This window comes from Spermophilus citellus (genome assembly GCF_964194105.1).
Source record: "Spermophilus citellus genome assembly, chromosome: 9".
Classification (NCBI taxonomy): Eukaryota; Metazoa; Chordata; class Mammalia; order Rodentia; family Sciuridae; genus Spermophilus; species Spermophilus citellus.
In genome coordinates, this window is record NC_138191.1 from 13,947,019 (window position 1) to 13,971,538 (window position 24,520).

Below are 24,520 nucleotides of genomic sequence, written 5' to 3' on the forward strand. Positions count from 1 at the left end.
CACAACTTTCAAGGACAGAGTGCTTAATATATAACCTGTATCTGCATACCCGCAAAAGGTTGTGTAACAGGACTGTTAAACATCCGCCCTTGAATGGCCCCGGAGGTCATTCAATCACCATCTTAGTGGCCAGCGAGGTTAAATCCACGGGCACCTTAGGGTGACCCCGGGCTCCCTCTCACTGGCAAGCTCACCGCTATCTTAGGTTACCTAATATCTTTTCTTGGCATTTTTTTTCAAGTCTGGTTCTGCAAAAGGAAAGCGGCCTGGCTTCACCAGCTTGGGACTCAAAAACACCCCTGACGAAGTTGGGGTCCGCCCAGGTATCTAGCGAACCTGAGACGAAATAACTCGCCCAAGGTCAGAGGGCGCCCCAGGCCCGCCCTGGAAGTTTTTCCGGAGAAATCGGTGGTCCTTTCTCAACCATCTGCGTGGGTGTCCGGAAATCTGCCCTGCAGAGCTACAACTCTCCGCCCAACTCCGATCCGCTTCTGGACAGGGTGTGCGCCCCGCGGCTCTGGGCCAAAGGGACGACTAAGAGATACTGGCTCACTGCCCCGGGTCGTCTGGCCGGGCCCGGAGAGCGGACGCAATTGACCCCGCCCCCGGCTTGTCCTACTGACAGGACGCCCGGGGCCTCCCTATTGGGCCAGAGAGTGAATGACGCGAAGAGGCCCCGCCTCGCGCCGCGCCCCTCTCGGTGCCCGCCTCGAGGCTTGCGCTCACGCCGTTGACGTGTCAGGGCGGTCGGCTTCCGCTCCTCCCCGCACCGGCAGCCACTCAGAACGGCGAGAGAGGCGGGGTGGCCCGGGCTGGCGCTCCCCTCGGCCCCAGCTCCCGGCCCGCCCCGCCGCCCTGGCCCCCCGGATGAGGGTATATATTCCGAGCGGGCCCGGAACGCCGATGAGTGGCGGAGCAGTAGGAGCCGAGTGGAGCTGCGGTCGCGCGGAGGGAGGTAAGGGGCTCCCAGTAGGTGAGGAGACAGGTTCCAGGGCTCGCCCCCACCACCCAAACGCCCCTCCGCCACGCGCGCCTATGTGGGTACGCGTCGCACTACGGGCACAGCGCCGGCCACCTGGCCCGCGTCTCGGATCCCGCGGCGCTCGCTCGCGCCACCTCGTGCTCCCCGCAGTTGCACCCCATTCTTGGAGACCCATCTGGAGGGTGTGTGGGATGGGCCTCCGGGTGGATGGCGGGGCCGGGATGGGACGAGGACTTCCCAGATACAGTGGGGGATGTTGAGAGAGGAGGTCTGGGCAATCTCTGGACAGTATTATAATGTGTATACGTTTTCAAGGCGGTTGGGGGCGGGGAAATGAGCCCTCACCTGGGTGGGGGATAGGAACCTTGAGGTTCTCAGGTCAGATCCTGTGGACAGTTTTGTCAAGTTTGGGAGGCCTTCAGTCGGGGTAGGTGTGGTCGTTGGGACTGTCAGGTGGGAGCGAGTGGGGGTGTCCTGAATGTATGAGGAAAAGAATTGAGGACTTTGACAAGGACAGGATGTACCTGCTGCGGGCATGACAATATGACCAAACTTGCTTGCCACTATTTTTTTTTTTTTTGTCTTAATATTGGTGGTGGGAGAAGGTTGAAATTTCTGGGTTTCCCCTCGCTTGGCCAGGCAGAATGGGATTGGAGAGCTAAGAGACCACATATTTGCTGAACAGATGGCTTCTTGAAGATTTTATCAAGTATGCCCGGTCGCTGTACTATATTTATTTGTCCCTGGTTCATGAAATCTGAAATCAGGTGGTAGTGATTATAATATGTATATGTAATTATGTAGAGTTAAAGTTTAAAGACTTTGAGGTGAAAGCAACTGGGTGTGGACCCAAGGGTTTGCAGGAAATTGAAGGCAGTTGTCTGTTCTTACATTATTAGTCAGTTGGCTCCCTTAACTGGGGCTACAAAAGACTTCATGGGCCGTGCTGCCAAGCAGTTACAGGGTTCAGTCAGTGGTTATGGTCAACCTCAACACTATTTTTCGAAAAGCTCTAAAGAGGTTTAGTTATCCATAATGAGTGTATACTTATAGCCCTCAAAGCAGAGATAGGGACAAAAAAGAGATAAGAAAAGGAAGAGGAAATACTGGATTTCTTTAATATACTGGTATTTACATTGCAATAAAGGTATATTTGATAATGGTGCTTTCTTACCTATTTATCATTTGTTTTCATACAGATGCATTAGGCTATGGGCATGTACCAAGCTTCATCACAATTTCTAGAGCAGATTTTCAACTTTTTCAGATTTTGGTTGTCAGAATAAAAATCTTGTCTTTTTTTTTTTTTTTTAATCTTGTCTTTTAAAAACTATCTTCCTCATTGCTGTTTATCATCATACACACATATATACTCCTCTAACCAGTACTGGTGGGAAGTGTACTATAGTGATATGAGGGAGGTGGTTATTTACTTCAGGTAAACATCTTAGATGAATTGTTTGTCCAGAACTCAGGCATAGTTATGTGTAAATGTGCACATGTGACCTTGTTAACTTTTGTAGATTGCCAGTGTTCTGGGCCCAGATATCAAAACTTAACTTGTGAATTGTTATATTTGTATGAATGAGTATCTAATGATTTTTTAGGAAAATTTTGATTTATAATTTTCAGTGTTATAATAATAGGTTTGTATATACTTTTTAGCAGAGTAAGCCCTCTCTACTCATGACTCTTGGGGTTGATGATCTTATCTTCATAAGGAGATATATATATATACACACACACACACACACACACACACACACACACAGGAAAGTGAAATGATAGGTAAAGAAAGAGAACGTCCTATTCTTCTGTTACTGTTTACCTGCTGATCTTCCCACTACAATGTACTACCTTGAATCTGAGCAATAGTGATAGTATAAACGAGACCGTAGGAGCCATAGCTTGGAAAATAATTTGATATAAATTCATTCTTCTCAACTATTTTTAATATGATGTTTTTAAACATAAAAATAATAGCAGTATTATTAATCAGTAGAAATGTCTTTGAATATTCTAGTAAGTGTCCACGGCTCAGTCTCCTGAATTTGCTTTATAATTACCTGCACTTCCTTGGGGATCTCATTTAGTCCATAACTGAAGATCATGTATGCTGATGACCTTGAAAGTTTTAGCTTTAGCTCTAGTATTTCCTCTGAAGTCTAATATCAAACTTAATATGACCAAAAGTGAAGTATTGATTTTTCCCACTCGCTATCCTTATCCCTGTATCTGCTCCTATCTTAGGGTTTGTCTTCAGTAAATGGCACCATAAGGTGGAGTCATCTTTGCTTGATTTCTTACTACACGTTCAATCCATTACTTAATCCTGTTGGTCCACTTTCACCACCACTCTAAGGCATCATCATCTCTCATGTCCTATACAGGATTAATACCCTAACTGGTCTCTCTCCTTCCATTTTTTTTCCTTTGTCACAATCCTTTTTTCCCCCTCCCTTCACACAACAACAAATGATCTTTTTAAAACCTGAGACAGACCATGGTATTTCCTTCTTTGACATTCTCCAGTGGGCTTCCCAAAGTTCTTACTTTAACCACAAAACCTCATTCATTCTGCCCTTTAATTAGATCTCCAGCCTTACTTCCAGTCATTTTTTGCTTCTGTCACTGTGCACCAGCTACATGGACCTTTTTTACTTTTCTGTGAACATATTAAGTGGGCCACTTCACTTGAAGTTCTCTACTTAGAATGCTCCTTCCCAAGTTATTAAATTGTTCCCTCTTGGGCTGGGGATGTGGCTCAAGCGGTAGCGTGCTCCCCTGGCATTGCGTGTGTCCTGGGTTCAATCCTCAGCACCACATACAAACAAAGATGTTGTGTCTGCCGAAAACTAAAAAATAAATATTAAAAAAAATTTGTTCCCTCCTTATTTGAATGTTTTCTCAAATCTTAGCTCTATAGAGGCTCTACCTGACCATTGATATGAAATAACCGCCATCATCCTTATTGCTTTTTAGCTCCTTCTCTCACTTTATTTTTCTTCATTATTCTTATGAGATAAGAATAATTTTATATGATAATTTTATGTTTGTCTCCTACATGGAAATGTGAGCATATTCATTGTCGCTTTCTTCTTTGTGTTTGCCAATCACCCAGATAATGTAGAAGTCAGTGCTCATTAAATATTTGGTGAGTGAGCTGGTCCTTGTGGCGCACGCCTATAATCCCAGTGACTCAGGAGGTTCAGGCAGGAGGATGGAAAATTCAAGGCCAGCTTGGGCAACCTAGTAAGACCCTGTCTCAAAATTTAAAAATAATTAAAAAAAAAAGATTAAAAGACATAGGGGCTGGGATTGTGGCTCAGTGGTAGTGTGCTTGCCTCAAATGTGTGAGGCACTGGGTTTGATTCTCAGTACCACATATAAATAAATAAATAAATAAGTCCAACAACTAAAATTAATAAAATAAATAAAAATTTAAAAAAAGGGCTAGGCATATAGTTCAGTGGTAAAACACCCCTGGATTCAGTCTTTAATACTAAAAAATAAATAATAAAAAATGGCATATGAACGTTAATTTTTCTTCTTAAATTATTTAATAACGTATTTTCATTAAAGGAAAACTTTGAGGAGTAACCTATTCACGTAAGAGAATGGGTTGTTGGACCCACAAAATAGAAATACAGTTATGTGCCACATAACAGCCACAAAATAGAAATACAGTTATGTGCCACATAACAATGTCTCAGTCCATGGTGGACCACATCTACCGTGGTAGTCTCACAGATCATGATGAAACTGAAAATTTCCTATCCTGCCTAATGACATCATTGTCCTCATAATGTAGCTCATCACATTACATATTTGTGGTGATGTTGGGTATAAACAAACCTAGTATTCCATTGTCTAGTAAAATTATAACACATTCAATTATGTACAATACATAAGTCTTGATGATAATAAATGACTGTTATTGGTTTATTTACTATGCTGTACTTTTTATATAGTGCACTTCTACTCATAAAATCTAAGACAGTATGTGTATTACACGACCAGAAGCCTCATACACCTTGTGTTTATTGTGTCTTGATTACATCAAGAGACCATATTCAGTTATTGACCTATATCATTTAGATTTGTTTAAATACACTGTATGAGGTTCACACAATGATGAACACCTACCATATGTCCTATGTTCTCAGGACATAGCCAAGGTGTTAGACAACACATGACAAAAGTAGAATTATCAAATATTAATACCCATATCCCAACTCTGTTCCTTGGATACATTTACTTCCTAGTGCTTCTGTTTTTTAATGAGGCTTTGTGTTGAGTGCTCAGTATTTCCTCTGATTTTGTGTATATATGTGATACTGGGGATTGAACCCATGTATGCTTAACCACTGAGCTATATCTTCACCCTTTTTATTTTATTTTATTTTATTTTTATTTTGTTGGTGGAGCTGGGGATTGAACCCAGGGCCCTGTGCATGCAAGGCAAATACTCTACCAACTGAGCTACATTCCCCAGCCCATTCACCCTTTTTATTTTTGAGATAGGGTCTTGCTAAGTTGCTGAGGCTGGCTTTGACCTTGCTCTCATCCTGCCTCAGCCTCCAGAGCTGTTGGGATTACAGGCTTGCACCACCACACCTGGCAGTATTTCCTCTACTTTTATGAAAGATCTATTGTGGAAAGAGCATAGATTTTTAGAGTAAGGTAGATCGGTGTTAAATTCCTGTTTTTCTACCCACTAGTTATAAAATCTTGGGCAAATTATTTAAGTTATTTGTGTTTCATTTTCTGTTTGTAAGGATTATTCAAGTTATGTCTCTGAATTTGTGAAGAAATTTTTATTATTCTCACTTAATAGATGAAGATACCAAAGTTGAAAACATTTTTTATTTGATTTAGGCAGCAGAGCCTAGAATGCAAGTCACTTCTGTTTTATTCTAAAATCTGATATGTGATGGGCATTTGGAATTCCTCTAGGTACATGGGACAAGAGATAATAACCTCAGTGTTGGAGTATGGTCCATTTTCGTATCCTGAGACTTCTTATGGTTACAGAAGGTGCAGATGAACTGGGTTTCCAGGGTGCCTGTGGTCTTCTGGGGCTACAGCTTCTGTTTTGACTTTTTATGTCCCTGTCTACAGGTGGGCGATACTGCACTCATTGATCTTCCCTTGTTGGAAAGGCTGTATATGCTGTATTATTACACCTCAGAGGACACACTTGTAGGTTCTTTTGACCTGAATTTGGTCACAGAATACTCTAAAAATAAAAATTGTCTCTTTCCCTAATTGTTATGTGTGTCTCTTGAATCTGGATTCAAGTTTTTAGTGAATAGAGATAATGGACATATTTTCATTGCTTCTCTGCAGAAGTGACTATTGAATTGAAATGTATTTTTCATGATCATAAGTAGTTCTCTATTCTTGAATATTGCTGTATTCTGAATGCAACAACAGTTATTTTTATTATTAGAGTTAAAAGGAGAATAGCTCACGTGTTAACTGGTAGCTTAGTGGTCACAGGAATAGTTCAAAGACTTAAATGTGGCAGAGTGTGAGCCCTTGGAATCAGACTACTCAGGTTCACATCCCATTCCACCAACTCGCTAGGTTGCTTATCCTTTCTGTGCCTCAGTCTTTTCAGTCTCCTGTACTGTAAATAGTGATAACAATAGTATGTGGGCCACGGAGTTGTTGAAAATTAAGTGAGACCATGTAGGTTAAGTACTTTATGTCTGGTACATAATGCTAATTATTGTTCTTTTACATGTTTGTTCCCTTACAAATATTGAGCTACAGAAGGACAGAAATTAATTTTCTTTATCAGTTTTTTTTAATTATAGATATGTGTAGTTTAATGATGTGAATTCATTTCTGAGAATTGTGTTGTTAGCCTATTTCGTCATTTTGTGAACATCACGGAGTGTACTTACATGAAGATGGCAGTGATGTCATTAGGTGATATAATCTTTGGCACCACTATCATATCAGTCTGTCGTTGACCAAAACATCAGTATACAGTGCATATCTGTACTTAATTTAGTAGGAAAAAAACCCCTTAGGTTTGAAGGTTGGACTTTGACCTGCTGTTCATCCCTTTTCTTTATTAGGCTTGCAGTTGCAGAAATTATACCCCTGTTTTCACAGAGGTTGGCTACCAGAGCATTATGAATGTTAATGACCTCAAACTCAGGTTGTCCAGAGCTGAGCAAGAACACCTGCTACAGTTCTGGAATGAATTGGAAGAAACCCAACAGGCAGAACTTTATGCTGAACTCCAGGCCATGAACTTTGAGGAGTTGAACTTATTTTTCCAAAAGGCTATTGAAGGATTTAACCAGTCCTCTCACCAAGAGAAAGTGGATGCACGAATGGAGCCTGTTCCCAGAGAAGTGTTGGGCAGTGCTACCAGGGATCAAGATCAGCTCCATGCCTGGGAAAGTGAAGGTACTGAGCATATCTTACTTGTTATTAGAGACATACTAAAATTGTTAAAGTAGCTGGATCATGTAACTAACATTTTAACTCTCATACTACCTTAAACCAGGGGACTGACCAGAAAGTGCCAAATAATCTTGCCAGGATATCAGCAACATCTCTCATTGCTGGTCCTTGTATTCCATTTTCATTTCTTATGTCCCACTCAAGGCTCTTCTCATTTAAGTCTTAATGTGCCTCAAAAGAATCTTAGGTTTCTCGATTTCTATACCTCCACTGTCTTTTTTCCTCTGGGGGGGGAAAAAACATTTCAATTTAATTTGGTTTAATCTGAAAATCTTCCCTAACTTGTCCCTAGCCTGTATTTTCAATCCCATTTTCTTCCCTGTTTCTCCCCATTCCTACTCCCACACATTTAACTGAACCAAATAATTCCCTTTTTCCTGAACATTACATTATGCCCTTTCTGTCTTTGCTCATATTAATCCAACCTTGGTCTGGTCTTTGCCCTTTCTCTACCTAGGTGGGTCACCTGGGAAAGTCATCTCTTGGAGTTGTGGAGTGCAGTGGCTCTTCTGCTTGGGGATTTAACACACATTCTTTTGAGAATAGCAAAATACAAAAGGTAGAGTTAAGAGCTGTGGATATAATCTACTATTCTCTGAAAAGTAAAAGGTTGACTAAACATTGTAGCCAAGGCCCTTGATTTGTCCAATCTTGGCTTCATTTCCTCATTTGTGATTGAGCAGATTGGATTAATAATTTTCTTTTCTTTAAAAAATGCATTACTTTATTATAGAAGCTAGTATCAAAATAACAGAAATTGTCTATAATTCCATCAAATCCATTTTAAACTGTTTTTATTTTTTCATATCACCACCTGGCACTTGGTTGTATACATGTTGGGTGTAAATTTTTTTTTCTTTTTCAGTGTTGGGGATTTTGGAGTGCATATGTTGACTGAGCACTCTATCACTGAACTATATTCATAGCCCAGTTGTATATGTTTCCTTTGATAGATGTGCAGTAATTTACAGATGTAATGATATCTTTATTTGTACCATACCATGTCTATTTTTCTTCCAGTCTTTGGTGTCCTACCTCTCATCCTGCCCACCCCCTGCCTGCAAAAGAAAGATAACTGATATTATCAACCTTTTGTATACTTGACTGTATCTTTTTCTAGGCTCACAAATTTACTGACAGTAGAATTTATTTTGAAATAATTATAAAAGCATGGAATATAATTTGTTGTAACTCAGTCTCTAGTACTTCCCCTTCCACTGTTCTCCTCCCTCCACTATTCTCTTCCCTCTATTCCACTGATTTTTCTTCTATTTACTTATGTATTTTTTAAAATTAGTGTCTTATGGATGTACATGAAGGTGAGATTCACTGTGGTATATTCATATTTGTACATAGGAATGTTATGTGAGATTCATTCAACTGTCTTTCCCTTTCTCATCCCTCCTCACTTTCCTTTATTCCCCTTTGTCTACTCCACTGACCTTTCTTCTATTCTTTTTTTCACACCCCGCCTCCCACCTTATTTGGATTAGCTTTTGCATATCAGAGAAAACATTCACCTTTGGATTTGGGACTATCTTATTTCACTGAGTATGATAGTCTCCACTTCCATCAGTTACTAGCAAATGTCATAAAGTCATTCTTTTTTTTTAATATTTTTTTAGTTGGAGATGGACATAACTTTAATTATTTATTTTTATGTAGTGCTGAGAATCGAGTCTAGTGGCTTACACATGCTAGGCAAGTGCTCTACCACTGAGCCACAATCCCAGCCCAGGAAGTCCTTCTTAAAGGCTGAGAAATACTCCATTGTGTATATAGAACATACTATTTTTATCCATTCATCTGTTGAATGACAATGATTTTTTCTTTTTTGGGGTGGGCTGTACCAGCGATTAACTCAGGGGCACTCAATCACTGAGCCACACCCCTAGCTCTGTTTTGTATTTTATTAGAGACAGGGTCTCACTGAGGTGCTTAGCACCTTGCTAAATTGCTGAGGCTGGCTTTGAACTCTAGACCCTCTTGCCTCCGCCTCCTGAGATGCTGGGATTACAGGTGCCGGCCAGGACACTAATTTTTAAACTTCTTCCAAAGAGCCCCAGAGGTTCATTGCTAGGGATCAGTCTCATTGGGAGGGGAAAGCAAGCTATTAACAAGAGAAGTCCCTAAATCCCTTTATCTCCCCACCATCACTGCAATAGTAGTTCTGCTTTTTCCTAGTTTGTGTATTTGATCTTTACAAGAGATTTACTTAAAACGGTTAGTAGGTTAAAAAGCAGTTTGAAAATAATTGGATGTTCTTCAAGGAGGTGCCTTTCATATCTAAAATGCTTGGTGGTGGCTAATCTAGTACCTTACTTAAACAATGACTCTGTGACTAAGATGTGAGAGAATGTCTTTCAGATGAATCCTTGTGAATGGAAAGTTTTGGTGATATTATAATTTCCACTCTTGAGATCCACTTCCTTCTTTCCTTGGGTTACCTCTGTTATTCCAGCTGCCTATATTTCACCTTGTAATTTTAAAGGTAAATCTTAGTATTAACTTTTATGGAAAGTCAAAACTTTTGATTTTTGTGTAATGGCCATAAGGAACAATCAGGACCTCCTGTAATTTGAATCTTTTTTTATGATCTTTTGGTTGGAATCTGTAGAACTTGTCTACATTTATGACTTTCCATTTAAACTATAATCCAGCTATGGAACCAACCCAGATGCCCTTCAATAGATGAATGGATAAAAAAAATGTGGCATCTATACACAATGGAGTAGTATGCAGCAATAAAAAATGACAAAATCATAGAATTTGCAGGGAAATGGATGGCACTAGAGCAGATTATGCTTAGTGAAGCTAGCCAATCCCTAAAAAACAAATACCAAATGTCTTCTTTGATATAATGAGAGCAACTATGAACAGAGCAGGGAGGAAGAGCAGGAAGAAAAGATTAACATTAAACAGAGACATGAGATGGGAGGGAAAGGGAGAGAAAAGGGAAATTGCATGGAAATGAAGGGAGACCCTCTTTGCTATACAAAATTACATATAAGAGGTTGTGAGGGGAATGGGAAAATAAACAAGGAGAGAAATGAATTACAGTAGATGGGGTAGAGAGAGAAGATGGGAGGGGAGGGGAGGGGGGATAGTAGGGGATAGGAAAGGTAGCAGAATACAACAATTACTAATAGGGCATTATGTAAAAATGTGGATGTGTAACCGACGTGATTCTGCAATCTGTATTTGGGGTAAAATTGGGGGTTCATAACCCACTTCAATCTAATGTATGAAATATGATATGTCAAGAGCTTTGTAATGTTGTGAACAACCAATAAAATAAATAAATAAATAAATAAACTATAATCCAGAACTATTAGTACCAAGGTGTATCATAAGAAGGTACAAAGCAAACTTCCTTCTGGCTTGTTTTCAAGCTAAATATTTATGTGGCTTAACCACAGTAAAGAGTGGAGAAGGAGACTTTGTAGCTGACATTATATCCTTTTTACTTAGCCAGAAATTACTATGTGTCTATGAATTTGTAACAAAATAAAGATCCTACAGTAGATCCTCAAAGAGAAGAGATTGTCATTGTGAAGATTATTATATTTCAGATAGTAAGAAAATCCTGGTTAATTGAATGAAGGACAATTATTTTTCTTCTGGATGGGGAAAAGGCCTTGTACAATCATTTAAAAACGTCTTCTGGTTATTGAGATGATAGTGGACATTTTAAACCTAGGGTGAAAAATTCTTTTTTTTCCTGAAGGATGAATACCAAGGTAACCTTCTTATTGAACAGAGATCTTGCTTAAATGTAGTTTTTGAAGTTTTATGGCCAGGTGTAAGCAATGGAATGTAGAAGAGTAACTGGAAAATCTTTATTTTATAAAGCTGAGATCTGCACGAGAAGTAAATAGAAGCTTTGAAAAGAATATCATTTTGGTAAAGATACACTGGGAAAATGTATTTGCTTAATAACCACCTCCCATTCTTTATTAAGATGAATGCATGTTTATTTGAGTAAAAAGTTTCTAAAAAATAATTCTATTCAGTGTTAGTCTTTTTTTGCCTATAAAAATTTTCCTATTAATCATAATGATGCTTTTTATTTTTTTATTTAAATATTTATTTTTTAGTTGTAGATGGACACAATACCTTTATTTTATTTTTATATGGTGCTGAGGATCGAACCCAGTGCCTCATGCCTGCTAGGCCAGCACTCTGCCACTGAGCCACAACCCCGACCCCATAATGATGCTTTAAAAAAAATATTAGCACATTATAATTCTACATAGTAGTTTGATTCATTTTGACAAAGTCATACATGGATGGAATTTGATTTACTACGTTAATCCCGGTTCCCCTGCTTTTCCCTCCCCTTCTCCCTCCTCCTTTCTTCCTCTACTCTACTGATCTTCCTTTTACTGACTTATCTATTTATTCATTTTTGATTGGTGCTTTTTCCAAATACATAAAGGTGGAATTCCCTGTGTTAGAATATGCACATAGTGTGATTTTGTTAAATTCATTTCTCATTTCTTTCCCTTTCCTGTCCGTCCTCCCTCCTCAATCTTCTATTCCTCTGATCTTTCCTGTATCTTTATGATATTCATTTCCCTTGCTTTCTCCCTTCTTTAGCTCTAGCTTCTGCATATGAGAGAAAACATTTGACCCTTAATTTTCTGAGTCTGGTTTATTTCACTTAGCATGATATTCTCCGTTTCCATCAATTTACTGGCAATGCCACAATTTCATTTGTCTTTGTGTCTGAGTAAAACTCCCTTGTGTAGATACACCACATTTTCTTAATATAATTGTGTTTCTTTACCATATAATATTATAGTAGAAAAGCAACTGGATTGTTTAGACTACATTTTCTGAATTATAGTGTAGTGATAGTCTTAATAGATTTGTAATAATACAAGTAATATATGCTTATTTTAGAAAAATTGGAAAACACTGAAAATTACAAAGGGAAAAAATACAAAATCTCTTCCATCCACAAACCAGAGATAATACTTACTAGTAATATTTTATCATATTCTCTCTCTCTCTCTCTCGCTCACTCTCTCTCTCTCTCAAACACACACACTCACACACACATAAGCACATTGACATAATGGTTTGTATAGTTGACTGAAGAATTTATTATAAAAAATTTCAAGCATATTCAAATACAAATGTGGTATAATTAACTCCCATATGCTGCCTTGTTTAAAAATTATTTTTTGCTACTTTTGCTTTATCTACCCCTCTTTTTTATCCCTTTTCTCTTTGCTACACTATTTTAAGGCAAATCTTAAACATCTGTGATTTTTACCCTTTTATAGTTCAGTATATATATATCTCTATATACGTGTTTTTTTTTTTACTAATTACAGTGCTGTTATTAAGCCTAATAAAATTTATAATGATCTATAATAATCCTCTCATGTCTAAAATGGGTTGATTCAAATAGAGAGTTCCCTGATTAGTTTGTGTTTGTGCTTAACATTTTGGGGAAACAGTTTCAGCCATACTGTGTAATTAAAACTTAAAGCCTTTAAAATATTTCCTCTGACTAACTTTTTTGGATAAGCTTTCCTTTATTTCCACTAGTTGAATAGCCTTTTGATACCATTCTAATGTCTTGGAGTGCTGATAATTTAAAGAAAGTTTTGGCAGCCTGTAAATAGCACCTGTGCTATTTACCTTCCTTGTTTCAGACACATGCCCAGGTTAAAGTGTACTGTGAAGTATATGGTAGGAACTTGTGCAAGCAGGAAATTATCTAGGAAACATCTGATCTCTTATAGTCTACTGTAAACTCTTGTAAGTATTATCAGGAAAAGCACTCAAATGCTCATGGACCCACAACACAAGGAGAGAGAGAGAGATTCCTGCTCAGAAAATGTCTCACTGTGGTTTAAATTTTCATTTCTTTTTTAAAACCTGTTATTTGATCTGTATTGAAGTCCCTCCCGTAGGAAAGTTATTAACTCTTACATTCTATAATGGAGAGATGAAAAAGATGATAACTTGAAACTTTTCAGGTTTTCTCATACTTCTACAGAAGTTGTTTTAGAATAGGAGACATTCATAATTTCCTAATTGTCATATTGGCCAAGTATATTAATTAATTTTTCCAAGACAAATAGAATGGCATAATCAGTTCATTTTTCACCATGCTCCCACACAAAATTTATGTTCTGACACATACAGTTTGAAATAATGTATTATTGCCATATAACAAAAAAACTTATTGAATTTTATTGGTCCACTTAATTTTAATAGGTGTTTTATCTGTCATTGTAAGACATACTAATTTGTTATATGCTTTTGATAAACATTGCAGCTTTATACTGAAGTAGATGACTACTTTAGCCAGTGTACACGCAATTTTATACTGTAGACAACAGATGTAGCTGTGTCTATTTTTGAAAATGCCACTCTGATACTCCAGAGACTGCTTTCTTCCCTCTTGTTTTTCTCTGTCTACTCCTAAGTGAGGTGCATCGGCAGGAAGATATTAATGCAAAAGCTTTTTTGGCACAAATGTGTACAGATTGTGTTATAATTCTTTATAATATTTGTGGTTAGATGGAGCTAAGATGTAAATTTATGTTTATCTGGAGGTGTACACCTGGTGGGCATAATCTCAATGCCAGTTTTAAGTAGTGGTGATCAGATTAGTTATTAGGTCCACAGGTAGAAAGAAGAAAGTGTAGAAACTAACATGTGACTTGTTTGAATAAATGAGGCCAGTGTGAGTTGCTGATTAGCAAAACTTTAAAACTGAAAAGAATGGGAAATTGGAATGAAGCAATACTTGAGGGAACTGATCCAAAGAAGAGAAAGTTTATGCAGGGATATTTTGATAACTGGTTAGAACCTATGGAAATCACTGAATTGGTGTTCAATGGCATTAGGTGAGCAGGTGCTGATCCATGGACTGTAGAAGAGTGGCTTTTACTTTTTTCAGGTAAGATAGCTAAGGGAAATAATTTAAAAAAGTAAAAAGTCCAGAAGATTGACAAGAGCCCCATTAATGGTAAAACAACTTACAACATGTGCTTGTGAGGCAAATATGTAGTACAAAAAGAACCAAAGTCACGGTATTCAAAATATTTACCTGTAGCTTTTTAAAACGATGTTCAGAAATATTTCTGATTCAGATACCTTTGGTGGTATCTGAGTGTTCAGACAGACTGCAGTTCTGTATGTTATTCTGAAATGGTACAAAATCTATTTTGGAGGAAAAATTGACCTGAAGAGACCTGAGGCTATTTATATTTATTTATCTCATTTAATTTGATCATGGGGTGTCATTCCAGAACTGCTGGGAATGTAATTATAATAAAATGTTATATATTTCCTAAATACATATTTTCCAAATTTTGAAGAGTTTTGCATTCAGAAATAATTCCAACCCAAGAGACTGTGAATTTGTACTTTAAAATAATGCTTTGTGGATCAATTATAGCAGAATTAATTTATTCCCTAGAAACATAGTTTCTGATAACTCAGGGAATAACCCAGTGTTAAACAGTTTTCATATTTGTCTTATATGGTTCCCTGCTCCCTTCATTTCATTCAGGTTTTGTTACATGGTGATTATGGAGCTTGCTTAAGGTAGACATAAATCTAGAATAAAGTTTTAGTGTTTAGGGCTGTAACTCAGTGGTAAATTGCTTACCTAGCATGTGAGAGGTCCTGGTTCATTCCCAAAAAGCACACCAAGGGACCAAAAAAAAAATATATATATATATAGTGTTTAGGAAGTTTTAGAGAATGTAGGCTCTTTCTTATTCAACAGCTTTTCTGTATAGGATGGTGGGTAAGAAGAGATTTAAAAAAAAATGTGGGCAGTCTTTCATGAATTCAGTGGAAAAGAGAAGAAAGGGCAACAGAATTAGGAAGGAAGTTTACACACTAAAAATTATAGTACTGTAATACATGCGTTAAATATTTGGATGTGATAAGAGACTGTGGGGGGCAGTATGGTGTTTAGTGAATAGGTCCTGTTGTGAGTTTCTAATCTTGATTCACATTTACTAGCTATGTGACCTTGGGCAAGAATCTTAACTTTTCTGAGAATTTTGTCTCTAAAATTGAGAGTATTATATCTTATTTTGGGTTTTAAAGTTATTTTCTTATATTCAACTGTTACTGTACAAGTAAATGCTGTGAAGTTAATAATAAGGAAAATTCTGATTCTAGTTAAGGAAGAAAGAGAAAATTAAATCCCAATATCTAAGGTCAACTTCAGATTAAAGGTAAAAATTATGAAAATATATAATATTCTTTTAAACTTCTTTCATTAAAAAATAGCTGGAATAGCTGGGCATGGTGGTGCATGCCTGTAATCCCAGCGGCTCAGGAGGCTGAAGTAGGAGGATCATGAATTCAAAGCCAGCCTCAGCAGAAGTTAGGCACTAAGCAACTCAGTGACACCCTGTCTCTAAATAAAATACAAAATAGGGCTGGGGATGTGGCTCAGTGGTCAAGTGCCCCTGAGTTCAATCTCTGGTAACCCCCACTACACCCTGTCAATCAAATAGTTGGAATAGTTGCTATAGATATGTGCTAATGAAAAAATTGTAGGATCAGGACTAACACCTCAAATTTTATAGTGGATTTAGTGTTTAAGTTCTTATTGCTTTTATATTATCTTTAAGAAAACCTGTTATACAAAATGAAATTGAATCCCTTTCTCTCGCCATCCACAAAAATTAACTCAAAATGGATCAGGGAGCTAGATATCAAATCAGAGACACTGCGTCTGATAGAAGAAAAAGTTGGCTACGATCTACATATTGTGGGGTCGGGCTCCAAATTCCTTAATAGGACACCCATAGCCCAAGAGTTAATAACAAGAATAAACAAATGGGACTTACTTAAACTAAAAAGTTTTTTCTCAGCAAGAGAAACAATAAAAGAGGTAAATAGAGAGCCTACATCCTGGGAACAAATTTTTACCCCCCACACCTCAGATAGAGCCCTAATATCCAGAATGTACAAAGAACTCAAAAAATTAAACAATAAGATAACAAATAACCCAATCAACAAATGGGCCAAGGACCTGAACAGACACTTCTCAGAGGAGGATATACAATCAATCAACAAGTACATGAAAAATGCTCACCATCTCTAGCAATCAGAGAAATGCAAATCAAAACCACCCTAAGATACCATCTCACTCCAATAAGATTGGCAGCCATTATGAAGTCAAACAATAAGTGTTGGCGGGGATGTGGGGAAAAGGGTACACTTGTACACTGCTGGTGGGGCTGCAAAATGGTGAGGCCAATTTGGAAACCAGTATGGAGATTGCTGGGAAAGCTGGGAATGGATCCACCATTTGACCCAGCTATCGCACTTCTTGGACTATTCCCTGAGGACCTTAAAAGAGCGCACTATAGGGATACGGCTGCATCAATGATTATAGCGGCACAATTCACAATAGCTAGACTGTGGAACCAACCTAGATGCCCCTCAATAGATGAATGGATAAAAAAAATGTGGCATCTATACACAATGGAGTATTATGCAGCACTAAGAAATGACAAAATCATAGAATTTGCAGGGAAATGAATGGCATTAGAGCAGATTATGCTAAGTGAAGCTAGCCAAGCCCTAAAAAACAAATGCCAAATGTCTGCTTTGATATAAAGAGAGCAACTAAGAACAGAACAGGAAGGAAGAGCATGAGGAAAAGACTACAGTATACAAAGACGATTGGGGGGAGAGAAAGGGAGAGAGAAGGGAAAGCATATGGAAATGGTAGGAGACCTTCAATGATACATAAAATTATAAGAGGTTATGAGGAGCAAGGGGGAGGGAAAAAAAGGGAGAGAAATGAATAACAGCAGAGGAGGTAGAGAGGGAAGATGGGAGGGGAGGGGAGGGGAAGGAGGATAGTAGGGGATAGGAAAGGTAGCAGAATACAACAGTCACTAATATGGCATTATGTAAAAATGTGAATATGTAACAGATGTGATTCTGCAATCTGTATTTGGGGTGAAAATGGGAGTTCAAAACCCAATTTGAGTCAAATGTATGAAAGATGATATATCATGAGCTATGTAATATTTTAAATAATCAATAAAATAAAAAGACTGAAAAAAAGAAAACCTGTTATATAAAAAAATACATAAAACACAAAATACATAAAGCATAAATTCGATCAACCCACATTACCTGAGGATTTGGTATCTGTGGGAGATTCATTCCAAGATCCTCCTTGGATATCAAAATCTTTGGATGCTTGTGTTCCTTATATAAAGTGGTATAGTATTTGCATATATCTTACACATATCCCCTCATATAGTTTAAACCATCTCGAGATTACTTATAGTACCTAATACAGTGTATATGTTATATAAATAGTTCTTATGCTATATTGTTTAGGGAATAATGACAAGAAAAAAAATAGTTTGTTCAAATTTAGTACAGACACAATTCTTTTTTCCTTAGAATATTTTTGATCCACAGTTGGTTGAATCCATGGATGCAGAGCCTGCAGATACAGAGGGCTGACTCTAATTAATGGTGGTTTACAATTATGGCCAGTGGCCACATTTCTTCACAGAAATTTCTAAAAATTTTAATGAAAGCATGAAATTCAAAAAATTAGAACATAAACTAACCATTGATTTAATCTTATCTTACATTTTATAGTTTTTCTTGCTTGCCAGATACCCAGTTTTCATTCAGCCTCTTCTCCCAACAAATTTCTCTGCCTTTTGATGCTGAGACTGTACACCTTTGAGTGAAAAAATGGGTCTTAGAAATGGAATATAGTAGATATTGGTGTTTCTTTTTTAATCCGAACTGACAGCCTCTGTCTTTCAATAGCTTTTCTAGTTTCATTTGGATTTTTAATCTATCTTGAATTCATTTTGGTTCAAAAAATAACATTTTTGTTCAAGCATTGTTTGAATATTACTTATTGCTGAATATTCAACTGGTGAAAAATGACAGATTCTAGACAGAAGAACTAAGTTAGTCATGAAAAGACTCTGAATCTCATTATTTTCTGAAATACTGAATATGGCCCACTTTTTAAAACATTTTTACAAGATTTGTTTATTGAGCTGCATAGGGGATTGCACTTAGGGCCTTGCATATCCTAGGCAAATGCTCTCCCACTGAGCTACACCTCCAGCCCAAATTTTATTAAAATATAATTGCATACAATACTATGGATAATTTTATATTTTTACAAACATATTCACCTATTCAACTATCACCTCAATCAAGATTTAGAGTATTTCCCATACCCTACGAAGTCTTCGAATGCCCTTTGTATGTAATTCCCCAAGCTTCATTCATTTTAGTGAGGTTTCAGCCCATGTATTCTAACTTCAGAGCCTGGGGTCCTAACCATTTCACTCTACTGCTTTCCCAACTGAAAGTTTCTTTTCTCTGACATATATAGGGTAGTAGCTTGCCTAGTGTATTTGCATGCTTATTGATTAATTATTTTTGATAGATTTATAGGCTGGAGGTAATTTTTTTGGAGGAAGTTTAATAGCATCATCATATGTTCTGAAAACTTGGTATCTTCTTTTATCTTTTTGATTTGCCACATCTGATAAATTTTTACAAAACCTTTATAACATCTCTTACTCCTTGCCTCCTCATGTTATTAGAAGAAATTTTTATTAGTTCATAAAGTATATCATTCATTTTTTGGTGTTTGATTTACATTAACTTAATTGTTTTAATAATAAAAATGTTTTTATTAACAAGATAGTCATTCATGATACTTTGTAGATTCCTTGTTCTTCATGCCTTATATTGGGTATGTTTTTGCTAATACCTCTGTATGTTGAATTATAGAGGTTTTGTGATACAAGTGTTTTCTTTTCTAGGACTTTTCCAGATTTCTCAGAGCAAAGTAGCAGTTCTTCTTCTAGCCGGTGGGCAGGGGACAAGACTTGGAGTTGCATATCCCAAGGGGATGTATGATGTTGGGTTGCCATCCCATAAGACACTTTTTCAGATTCAAGCAGAACGTATCCTGAAGCTACAGCAGTTAGCTGAAAAATATCATGGCAACAAATGCATCATTCCATGGTAAGATATGTCTCATGGGAATGTCTGAACAAATATTGTTTTACAATATTCAAAATGCCTGCACACCTTATTCATATGCAGACACATTTTCTATTATTTCTAATTTTCTCGGGAGGTATATTTTACTATATATGTTAGAATGTGTCCATCTACAACTAAAAACATTTTTAAAAAGAATTAGTACTTCTTATAGCTAGATAGATGACCTCTAAGGCCTTAATTAACAATATCTACTCACTTCTAACTTTTATATTCCCAAGTACCTTTAGAGGTAACTTTAAGAAGGTACCTACTCTGTGGACTCTTCTAGTGTAGAAACTTCATACTGATTGATAGTTTGTCTAGGTATAGAATTTTTTTTTTCAAAGAAATAAGTTTCTTCAGAATTTGAGGGCATTGCTTTACTTACAGCATTGCTATAATATCTATGCCATTTTGCCATTTTGATTCCCAGTCTTTTTTTTTTATTATTTGAAAGCATTTAGGCTCTCTTTATACATTTAATAGCTGACATTTCATGATGACATGGTATGGGTCTATTTTCAGTCACTGTTCTGGGTGGCTCTCTCAGTATAGAAACTAATATCCTTAAGTATCAGGTTATCTAGTTTTCCCCCACCCCGTTTTTTCCATATACACACCAGATGGAAAGCTACATTGATTTCTCTGCTGTAGGTCAAACTGGTGTTCTTGGCCTCCACTAGTGTATGACATATTCTCAGACCCTCTACTTTGGTCAGTGTTGGCATTCTAAGCACCAAGAGATTACAGGAAATTCTGCTCTTCTTTTTAGAAGTTCTTGAATTATTTTCCCAGGGTAGTTTTGGAAGTTAGTACATTTTGAGGGGGAAACCAGTTGTGCGTTTGATATCTCTCAAGTCTAATCTTGTTATTTCAGTCTCATGTGACCAGTAAAAGCTCTGCTGGCTTCTCTTCTCTGCCCTTAGCAGTAGCTTTTGGTCCAAGTGCAGAAACTCTACCACAAAATTAGCAAAACCCTGAGAACAAGGCAGCTGGATATCCTTAATTCCCTTTGAAAGATTCTTCCTCTTTGGGACTTTAGATCCAATCTGTGTTGCTTCTGCAGCTCTCTGATGCCTTTGAAGATATTTTTTTTTCCCCTTCAGATTTTTTAGCTCTTCTCAACACAAGTACTGGCCTGCTGTAATTTTTTTTTTTTTTCCCTCATCTTGATTCCTGTGGAAGTTTTTTGAAGGACATTTGTGTTCTAAGCAGTCAACATTCTACTTAATGCCCCTGGCCTCCTAACATCAGTCATGCTAGATTTTCTTCCATCTTCTCACAACTCAGAATTTCTGTTTTCTTATGCTAAGCAGTTAGTTACCTCTTTGTCATCATCTAAATCATTCCCCAGTTTTTTGTGCCAAGGTTCAAAATACCCAGATTATTTACTGTGGGGAGAATCATACCTTCATTCATTTAAGAATTATTAATGGAGTGCCTACTCCTAAGTGCTGGGGATTAATCAGTCATCACAACAAAAATCCTTACTTACATGTAGTTTATAGTAAAGGCCTCAAACTACTATAGTTACCTAATCATGGTTTTAGATGGAATTTTTTCTCCTTTGCCATACTAGCATAAATTGAATTTTTGTGACAATGTAATGTGTAATTATACTTTTGTGATTCTAAATGGAAGGCAACAAAGCCTAAATTCCATTTTAAATTTTAATAAAATAAGGGCTGGGTTGTAGCTCAGTGGTTGAGCTCTTGCCTCACATGCATGAGGCACTGGGTTTGATCCTCAGCACCACATAAATAAATAAAACAAAGACACAAAAAAATTTTTAATAAAATAAACACAAGAAAATATATATGTGGTATATATACACAATGGGATATTACACAGCATTAAAAGAGAACAAAATTATGTCATTTGCAAGTAAATGAGTAGAGTTGGAGAATATTATTTAAGTATTATTGAAGTAAGCCAACCCCCAAAAACCAAACCCCGAATGTTTGATATGAGGATGATGCCTCATAATGGGGATGGTGGGGGCAAAAGTTTGGGGGGGATCATGGGAAGAATGGAGGAACTTTAGATAGGGCAAAGGGGAGAGAGGGGAAGGGAGGGGGCATAGGGGTAGGAAAGATGGTGGAATGAGATGGTCATCATTACCCTAAGTACATGTATGAAGACACGAATGGTGTGAATCTACTTTGTGTACAGCCAGAGACATGAAAAATTGTGCTCTATATGTGTAATATGAATTGAATTGCATTCTGCCATCATATATAACAAATTAAAATAAATAATAAAAATGTATTTGTTCTTTGAAAAAAAAAGAAGCACAAGAGATCATTAGACTGCATGGCAGTTATCTCTTCTCCCTATTTATTTATAATAAAAGCTTTAAATTTAATATACTTTCACAGAGTTCTAAATATTTTAGCTAGCTATAGATTCTCTGTTAGAAAAAGTGTGTTTACTATTATATAGATTTATTTTATGCTTATGCATAAAATTGTTGGAGGAATTCCTCTTGAATAGCAGCTAATGAATTTGTCTTACCCAGGAAAAAGACAAAGGAAGATAAAATAAGAAACAAGTGCCCTCAAAATTTTTCTTTAGCTCAGTAAATAGATAAAGCTTTACTTTGCCCTAATTCTCATGGTTCTACTATTACTTAGAGAATCTTGTACTTTTCTCTTGTAAGGTATATAATGACCAGTGGCAGAACAATGGAATCTACAAAGGAATTTTTCACAAAGCACAAGTACTTTGGTTTAAAAAAAGAGAATGTAGTCTTTTTTCAGCAGGGAATGCTGCCTGCTATGAGTTTTGATGGGAAAATTATTTTAGAAGAGAAGAACAAAGTTTCTATGGCTCCAGGTTTGTAATCATCCTTATTTATTGATGACTAGAAATACTGATAGCATAAATCATGAAATTTTGATTTCCTTTTGATTTGGGTGTTTAAAAAAAGAATTAATTTTTTTTATTGATTGTTCAAAACATTACAGAGCTCATGATATATCATCTTTCATACATTATACTCAATTGGGTTTTGAACAGTCACTAATATGCCATTATGTAATAATGTGAGTATGTAACAGTTGTGATTCTGCAATCTGTATTTGGGGTAAAAAGGGGAGTTCAAAACCCAATTAAATATAAAGAATTAATTTTTTTTTGCAACTTGGCAATGATTTAAAAAGATGGAAATGCCCATTGGTAGAATGGATACATGCTTTGTGTAGACATCTGACTTGGAGTAAATTTGAACAGCATTCAGGATATTTATTCTCTTTACCCAGTGTTTTACATATATAGTAGTGTCATTGGCAACATTATGTTATTGTGGTGAAAAATTGGAAAACACCTGCTGTTTAATAAATAAGAGGCGAAATTATAGTTTTAAATGGCATTAATTCTTAAGTAGCATTAAAATTATTGTTTAGAGACAATAAGCAATAGAGAAAAGTCATTTAAATAGATTAAGAGAACAAAAATACAGACAGAACTGCATACAAAATGTGGTTAGGGCCATAGCTTTGTACAATTCAACTTAGTGTGTGCACGTTGTGGTTTGTTGGTGGTACCCACTACAATAGGACAGGGTACCACTTATGTAGCCACATACAGTGACCTTGAGTATGATCACAACTATAAAAATAAATCTAACATAATTTTCCTATGTACATATATGAAAATGTGTATGAACCCCACCATCATGCACACCCACAAGAATGAGGTTCTCATTAGAATAAGATATAATCCTATGCTTGTATAATTTTATCAAAATGGATTCTGCTGTTATGTAAGACAGTAAGAAAAACAAATAAAATTAAATTAAAAATAAGCCTATTGATAAGTTCATATCTATGTGAAACCATAGTTGGAAGAAAAGAAATAATAGTACTAAAAATGGTGCTCTCCAGATGCAGGCTTTTATTTCATCTTAATTTTCTATGTAAAAATCATAATTCTTTTAATGAAAGAGTTTCCTCTTTATTCTTAGCTTTATTTGGGGAAGTTGTGAGATTTTTTTGTTATTATTTAAGCATTGGCCAAGGTTGTTGATGAAAGAAGAACATTAAAGCAGCACTAAAAGTAGATGGGAAAAGAAGAGCCTTTTACCTGTACTGAAATTACCATAGATCTTCACATCAGTCTGATTTGTTAACCAGTGCTTTGGTGTAAACATTTTGGAGATGTATAACATAGATAGCCCATGTCAGAGACATATATAGAGACCTAATTTGAATCTCATAAATGTTAATAAAACTTGATATGTTATAAAGTTATCATTGCCTGAGAATTTTATGTTGCACAATATATTATAGGCTAAGTTATTAAAAGGAGCTGAGTTAAAAAGAAACATGGTCTTTGGGGTGGCCTGGTCCTATTAATAATGTTATTGTATGGATATTTTCGCTTAATAGCCTTCCAAATCATGTAATGACTTTTTAACGCCTAAATTCTTCTGTATGGTTATTCAGTTTTCTTGGCTCTGTAATGTGAAACTGTTTTTTAAAGATCTCCATCCCAGTTGGAAACATTAAACAATCTTTGGGTTACCCTCATAATGGGTTTTGGTGTACTACTAATGGACTATTTTATTTTTTAGATGGTAATGGTGGTCTTTATCGGGCCCTTGCAGCCCATAATATTGTGGAGGATATGGAGCAAAGAGGTATTTGGAGCATTCATGTCTATTGTGTGGACAACATATTGGTAAAAGTGGCAGACCCACGGTTCATTGGATTTTGCATTCAGAAAGGAGCAGACTGTGGGGCAAAGGTAATGACTTTTCAATTATAACAAGACTTTAAGTGGTCTTTCTCTATCAGTATAAACATTCCAGGAGTTGAACTAGGCTTCTTGGGGTGGTTTGAATATTTTAGAATCATTCATCTTTCAAGTGACTAAACTATCTCCCACCCACTTTTTTTCTTTAATTTGTGATATTTTATTTGAGAAATAGTTTGTGTAATTGTCAGATACAAGTAAGAATTTAAAATATGTGAGGATAATTTGTTAAGTACCTGGGAAAGTGAATGATTGATT

The 24,520-nt window shown here is 36.7% G+C and overlaps 1 protein-coding gene across 4 annotated transcripts in view; it reads left to right on the forward strand.

Annotated features, from left to right (window-relative positions):
* Positions 1–703: 703 nt before the first annotated feature.
* UAP1 (UDP-N-acetylglucosamine pyrophosphorylase 1) overlaps positions 704–24,520 on the forward strand; it is a 38,145-nt gene continuing 14,328 nt past the window's right edge. For 2 of the 4 annotated variants that reach the window (XM_081308608.1, XM_081308610.1), the window contains exons 1-5: positions 817–955; positions 7,072–7,408; positions 19,282–19,486; positions 22,167–22,342; positions 24,081–24,253. In XM_081308608.1, the coding sequence (XP_081164734.1) occupies positions 7,129–7,408; positions 19,282–19,486; positions 22,167–22,342; positions 24,081–24,253 (834 nt within the window). In that variant the 5' untranslated portion in view covers positions 817–955; positions 7,072–7,128. Of the gene's footprint in view, positions 956–7,071; positions 7,409–19,281; positions 19,487–22,166; positions 22,343–24,080; positions 24,254–24,520 lie in introns of all 4 variants that reach the window. The other 2 variants (XM_081308609.1, XM_081308607.1) reach the window with 2 other exon arrangements.